The 7698-nt window shown below is 32.9% G+C and overlaps 1 protein-coding gene across 1 annotated transcript in view; it reads right to left on the reverse strand.

Moving 5' to 3' along the window:
- The window catches only part of LOC102676630 (proton-coupled amino acid transporter-like protein CG1139), a 26007-nt gene that overhangs the window by 6788 nt on the left and 11521 nt on the right, over window positions 1–7698 (reverse strand). Inside the window, exons 2-5 of the mRNA XM_006609723.2 lie at window positions 6448–6497; window positions 6251–6376; window positions 5110–5382; window positions 4249–4333 (exon numbers count right to left, since the gene is read on the reverse strand). Coding sequence (XP_006609786.1) covers window positions 4249–4333; window positions 5110–5382; window positions 6251–6376; window positions 6448–6497 — 534 coding nt within the window. The remainder of the gene's footprint in view (window positions 1–4248; window positions 4334–5109; window positions 5383–6250; window positions 6377–6447; window positions 6498–7698) is intronic.

Genomic DNA, 7698 nt, shown 5'->3' on the forward strand with positions numbered 1-7698 from the left:
TCGATTAAAAAAAATTGAATTATTACCTGTCCAATCTTATTCCCCTTTGCTTCATCGCGATTAGATATATTGGTAATAATTTAAATTGGATCAATTGTATCAAAGGAATAATTTTTTGGAAAAAGATTTCTATATTAACTAAAAATCTAAATTGAAATCAGTGAATCAGTATAGTTGTTTATAAACTTTCTTCTAGGAAATACATATATAAGGAAAATTTAATAAATCTTTATCATAAGATCAAAAGGAAGCAAACTTTTTCTATACAATACAAAAATAATAATAATAATAATAACAATAATAATAAAAAGTAAAATATTAATTAAATCAAATTCAATCGTATTCTACAAAATTTTCCTTTTCTTAATAAAACTAAATGAAACGAACTTCTCAAACGAACTTCACTTTCTTCCCAATAAATCAAAACACGTCCAAAACATTTCAAAAACTCATCTAGAAATATCTATATCCATAAATTCCAAATCGAATTCGAATAAACTTCAAACAAACATCCATCGAACCACCAAATTTCTTAAATCAACTTTTACAAGAAATAATTACAAATAACCTATTTAATCTGAATTCCACGCACAAGCCTACTCAAGCAAAGCGAGACAAAAACCCGATAAATTTTCGACCCCTCTATTTCCTTCCTCCCCCAAACAGGAGGAGCGCAAATCACGTTCAACGTGATCCATATCCGCGAGCGATATATACCGGTCGACCGATTATTTCAAGCAAAATTCTTCGCGTCTGTGTCGACCCGTTTGGAAACTGGATAGATAGATAGATAGATGGATAAATAGGCGCGCGCGCAGGTGTGCACAGTGCAGGTGTGTGCGTGTGCGCGTATGCGCCCGTTTCACTGTGCAATGGAACGCAGACCTCCTGCGCTGGCAATGTAATGGATAGTTTAGTTACGACACATGTTATTACGGCAAGTGGTTAGAAAACGTGGATGAAACGAGCGGCAACAACACTCGGGAAAACTTGATTCCTTTACGAACACCTCGAATCGAATTCGATCAGAATCGATGCAGAAAATCCATCTGTCTTGGATCGGTATTCGTTTGATTCGTGATTCGAAAATCGGTGAGCTTTCGAATTATGTATATTTTTTTTTCCCTCTTTTCTCTTTTTCTCTTTCTCTCTCTTTTTCTCGAGTGAACGAACACCTGTTGAGCTAACTGGCTCTGTTTAGTCGGTGCGTTTAGTCACGGAGAAAGGATTGTTAGGACGGCAAGGTTTTCTGTGTGGGAACAGTATATCGGTGGGAAGTGTATCGATCGTGAAGTATCGATGTTTCGAAATATTCGTGGCTGGGATATCGTGATATCGGAATACGACGTATAAATGCAAGTGAAATTGGGATACGTTTTTGGGATATGTATAGAGAGTTGGAACGAAATCTTTTTTTTTTTTTAAAAGATCCGAATCGTTTTTGGGATAGAGGATTTGTACAGAGGGAGGAAGTGATCTTACGCAAAAGGTTAGTTAATAAGTTTGAATTTAGTTGAAATAAGATGTAATAAACGCTGTCTGTTTTTTGAGAGCGAGCAAGTGGGAAAAGAATAAACGCGATCTATACGCTACTTTCCATTTAATCGAAACGCAATAAGCGTCGTAAGATACGTAACCGCTTATTCTATTTTTCACTTCTTATTCCTTAGATACCGAAAATAGATTTAGTCTTTTGTATTAAGCATTTTTATATACGTTGCGTTATATACAATAGATTATATACAATAGATTATATACAATAGATTATATATAGTATTTAGTTAAAAAACTATTTATTGCGATGAAATATCTTGATCTTAAAATAATATTTCTATAAGTTATATATATATTAAATATTTATTCAAATTGAAATATAAAAATATTATTTAATGTTTAGAAAGAAATATTACGAAACGTGTATACCATTTAAGAAAAAGATCTCGTTTGTCTGAAGAATCTCTCATTCGAAAGAAAATTCAATTTGCATTTTTTTCTTTCGACAAAAAACTAGTGAAATTGTAACAATTGGAAAGATTCTAGTGTAACGGGGCTACAACGAACCCCAACGAATTAACAAACGATTGAAATTTCGTCCCCATACGTGTGAAGAATTTCCATGAAAAGAGGATGGAACGAGGTTACTCAGACGCAGAAATCTAAAGTAATCGAGGCGACCTTCTTCCAAGATTTATGACAAATCCTTCTGACTCTAATTACAAAAGATCCTTGATATAATTTGCAAAATATCTTACGCGATTATGCAATTGTTTCTTCAATCGAATAATTCGTATCCATAATTAAAGAGGAATATATATATATATATATATGTTTTTTATTTGCGTATTCGGGAAAGTCGAAGAGGAATGCCGCGCGTCGAACGAAGAAGTTGTAACTCTGCGTGAAAATTAGACTTGTAAATTGTGCGAATGATTGGCGAGGAGGGGGCACGAGTTATATAATGATCGCATTCTTGGAGAGATCTCGAGGCGCATTAAAAAAAAAAAAAAAACAATCTCGAGGCATTGGAAAAATATTGATGAAAATATCTAAAAAAAAAGAAACTTTCCAAATTTCTCTTTTCGATCGAATGATCTCGATCGAATATAAATATTTAAAAACTCGTTTCTTCGTCGAAGAAAAACTATTTAATAAATCGCCTCATCTAAACCACCTCGTAAAATCTTTTTTGACAAGACAAAAAAAAAAAAAGAAAGAAAAAAAGGCGTTAGAACAAACATCCTTGCATGAAAATTAAAAACAAGAGGAAGCGAGTACTCGAGATATCTTTTATGTTAATTTCACGGTCAACGTGCCGAAAGAAGAGAAGCCTCGAGCCTCTTCCTGATTCTTGACGATGACCGAAACGGGCCGTCTCGATGTCCTCGGCCAATGAAAAAAAAAAAAAAAAAAAAAAAAAAAAGAGAGAGAGAGAGAAAAATCTAGCCCCATCCTGCCTCATCGTCCGATGATAAAAATGTCAACGAACCTGAAACCGTGTATTTATCACCTTGACTCGAGGCTGCACGGCGTTTACAACGACGCGTCGGCCCGTCTAATCGTTCATTCCTCGTGCCGTGTTTCCCTGACCTACATGCTCTCTTTTTCTCTGCCTACACTCGTGCTACTACAGTCTGGTCGCGCCGCTTTAGAGCGGGATTCCTGGCGGTAAAAGCTAGATCAGCGCGAGTAACAAGAGTAGCGAAATCTCTGTGAGTCATTTCTGCTTACGTTCGTCGGGGAAAGATGGAGAGCGGAGCTAGCTAACGAAATAACGTGATGTCATTGGTTGCTCGGTTGAGAAGGTGGTTTGAATCCAGGATTTTCAATTACGATGGATTACGGGGTAAATGGGTAAATTTTATGAATTGATTTCTGACTCTGAATCGAGTAGAATTGATTCTTTGGATTTGGTAAATAAGGGAAATTGGAGATTGAAGATTATTGTATTAATTTCAAGTATTGGAAGTAGAAGGATTTTTGTAATCAATTTTTGGTGGATCGAAAATTTTTGACGAGAGGAGAGATTGAAAATTTTGAACATTGATTCGTTTCTCATTGATGCTAGTTGAGAGGAATTTGAGACGAGGTTTTATTGGATGTAAGACTAGATTTTTATTGGGTATCAGGTGATTATGATTCTTATTTGGTAAAGTGAGTTTATATAAGTGGAAGCGAATCTTTAATGAGGTTTAATTGTGGGTTAAGCAGTGTTCAGTTGAATTTAGATGAAATCTTATTAGGTCTAGAACTGGATTTGAATTCACATTATCTGTAATCTGATTAGAATTAACTGACATTAGTTAAATTCTAATTAGCTTTATCTATTTAGCTTTAGATCTACTTGATTTTTTTAAATCCCGATTAAGTTTCACTAACAAGTTGATTCACAATTTTCCCCCTCTTTCCTCTTTTTAATCAGAAATATTAATTGATTAAATTTCTACTTGCGAAAACATTTTGTTCTTCAAACTTTTGAAATTTTAATTCTTTCGTTTCAATCGTTTTAATATCTTTTCTTTATTATATCAAAAAAAAAAAAAAAGAGAGATATTCGCAAGTTGATTAAAGTAGATTTTAATCGTCGTGTTAATGAAAAAATATATTTTTACTTTTATCGAGTAAAAATTGTTTAAAAGTTCAAATGATCGATCGCATGATGGGGAAAAATCGATGAAAATGATTTCGATGAATGGTTTTTTTTAATCCTACGATGAACTTCACGTGCGATTAATTGATAATTGTACTAACCATTTTCAAATTCGTTGCGATGAATACTGTATAGACGCAGCAAGTTCCCAATTGATATACCATAAGGAATAGGTTTATCGTGTGACTGCAAACAAAGGATTTTTCTCGGTTGAAATTTCAACAAGATTACTTTATTATTGTGCTGTATAGAGATAATCTCGTTAAGCATTTATTTGCACGCGAATCCATTCAATTAGATTTTTTTTTTTTTTATTATGTTATTATGTATCACGATCTTGACACGATTTAACACGTTCTCGTGTTAATAGCGACGATCATAAATTAAGGATAATCTTCTGAAAAAATTTCGATCATTAAATAAATCTTTCTCGTCGATATTTCTTCCTCTAAAAAATAAATTGAATCGATAAATTTAACTATTAGAAAAATTCATTATCGATCCTTAACCTGTTAACCTATTAGCTTAAGCTTGATTGATTACAGATAATTATAAAATATAATCTAAACTTTTATTTACAGTAGTGATTTGACTTGAATTAATTCGCTTTCTAAATTTATTAATTCTTAATTCCTTACCTATAATAATTAATACCTAAGTATCTGTTACACACCAGAATATGAAAAACAGATTTTTCATTTTAATTTTAATTCCAAAAAAAAAAAATCATCGAGTTAACAGGTTAACAGATAGAAAAATTTGAAAACTCTCGCTAAATTATTAAATTTTGAATTTCTCATTCTCCTTATCAAAAAATTCTTTTGTATCTTCAAAATCATTTTTATTAATTTTGTTTCTCGGTATTATACTCGTACTCCTTCAAGGAAATGTTTCAAAAATAATCCCAAGGATATTTCCAAGACGTATCCTGCGTGAAGATTAAATACGATTAAACTACTCACACGGACGCCCTTGAGAATCGCCTGAACGGCAATGGACCAACGGCCAGCGCAGCCTCTGCCGTAGCCGGATAAGACAACGAAGCCACCCTCTTCCTCTTGCAAAGCTCGTACTCGGAGCTGACGAGTATCCGCATACAGTAAGTACAGAATAAACCTATGATTATGGTCGCGATCGTGCCAATACCGTAGCCAGCGTGGTAGAAAGCCCTTGGCATCGCGAGTATTCCGGTTCCTAAGCTGCCTTTAAGCAGATGCAGCAACGTCTCGAAGCTCCTGAAATGTTTAACAAAAAAAATCCCCCGTTTTTCAATTTTAAAAATTGTAAATTCCCGATTATTCAAGGATTAAAAATTTAATAAAAGGACAATTGTCCTTTAATTTAATCTCAAGCTCAAGTGATTAATAAGCAAGGTTTTCGCGAAAGAAAGAGGGGAAAAGATGGATTCGATGGAGGGGAGGATAATTAATTATCATTCCAACATTTTATGTAACGTGAGCCAAGAAACAAATTACGAATATTTCTCTAAGAAATAAGGATATGATTTGATCGAGAAAGAGAAGCAAATATCATGATTTAAATTTATATGGAAATTTGTGTCGACAAAATTTTGTCACGTATAATGATGGAAGCCGCGTACCAATTAATTATCATTTTCCAGAAAACATAGGTTTCGTCATAAACCTATCTATCGACCTTTTAACCAGAATTTTCCAAGCTGTTTCCTTGAAGGTAATCTTATTCTTCCGCTTCGTGACTAATCGTCGTAACAAATTACCGGATAATTTGTATCTAGAGAAACGCTGTTGGAATAAGCGAAACGTCGTTTCGAATGCACGCGGCGTTCAACATTATGCAAATTCTCGCGATTGCATTGACTATTCGAGCGATATCGATTTGTTTCGATTTCTTTCTTTTTGTTTTTTTATTTTTTTTTTTTTTTTCTTTGACACGATCGATCTATTCGATCCACGATTCTCTGATATCATTAGGTCATCCCGTAAGTGATGCAGCTTTTCTGCGAATTGAATTTAAAACAGTGAAGATAGAAGATAATTGTAGGTAAGAAGAGAAATCATATTGTTTTATTATTTAAATAAGAATTGTAACAAGGAAAATTATTAATTGAATAGAACCACTTACGTGGTTGGATGGGCGACCATCCTGTGCTCGTAAGGATTGTAATCCTCCTCGTACTCCTGCACGCTCTTTTTCTTCTCCTCCAGTTCCAACACGTAGATATTGGACTTGTTGTGGGTTGGATCGTAACTGAAAACGATTAAGAATAAATAGATTAATTGACGAATAAAAAAGAATGTGAATATTGATGGTGAACGTACCCATTTTGATTGCTCCTAGAAGACGACCATCTGTTGGTATCCAAAGTATCCTGGAAGAAAAAAGAAATTTCGTCATTAATAAAAAGTAATAGAAAGTAAATATCTTTAAAAATATAATTTACAAGCCTCCATTCATTCTCCAAACAAAAGTCTTTCTAATTTTGTCTTACAAAATTAAAAGGTACTATTAATTTGCAATTATTATTAAAAAAAAAAAGTAAAATTTCTTATATGCCAAATATTCCACAAATTCCTTTTGAAAAGTGACGAATTCTTCTCTATTATTATCAAGAAACTATTATCAAGAAATAATAAAATTCTCTTTCTATACACGATTCTAAATAGATTGCAAAATGGAGACGATTTACATAACTGGCCACTGCGAAATATACGCCGATGTAATACACCGCCGATGCAAATTAAGCGGTGTTTGTCTCCGATAAAAATCAGCAGTACAGTGTCCAATGATGGATGGGTTCACAATGCGAACACGTCGATTTTTCGTTTTGGAATCCTCGTCGATTCGTAATTCACGGCTCATCGCGATGAATAACGATCGTACAAAACGATGATAACCACGTGAACGTGACTTTTATATTACGTGATAAAATGGCCGGATTTTAATATTCCTCGGGCATAACCATATCAATCAGCATAACTTTATGTTTAGTCCGTTTTTCGTCGAATACATGATGAGTTGGATGCACGGGATGATATGTTTTTTTTTTCTTTTCTTTTCTTTTCTTTTTTTTTTTTCCATAAAAACGTTATCTTAGACATTTACGACGAATAAATTTTATTTCGAGATACAAGCTTATATCTTTTACCTTTTAAACGATTTTAAGTCGATGGATGTTATTCGAGTGATTTAATAACGTCTAAAATTGTGTCTAAAGCAGTCTTATCTATGTGTGTTGAAAAAGGTATTGAATATTTATCTTTTTAAGTTTAGTTTGAAATGAAATTAAGAGGTATGGTATAATAAAACTTTGAATCAAATTTCCATTATAATTATTGGAAATAAATGGTGTACATTTAAAAATGTATTAATTTTGACATAAAATTGGAGTAAAATATAACTTTATTGCTAAATTTCTGTCATTTGATATTCGAAGAATAATGGCGTATATGCAGAAGTTAAAAATTCCAACTGTAACTATGTTATTTCGAAGAAATATTTGCACGAGAATTTTAGGATTATCATATTATCAGATATAACATGATGAAAATTTAAAAAAAAAAAAAAAAAAA

Source organism: Apis dorsata, unplaced genomic scaffold (assembly GCF_000469605.1).
Source record: "Apis dorsata unplaced genomic scaffold, Apis dorsata 1.3 scaffold_59, whole genome shotgun sequence".
In the NCBI taxonomy this organism is placed as follows: domain Eukaryota; kingdom Metazoa; phylum Arthropoda; class Insecta; order Hymenoptera; family Apidae; genus Apis; species Apis dorsata.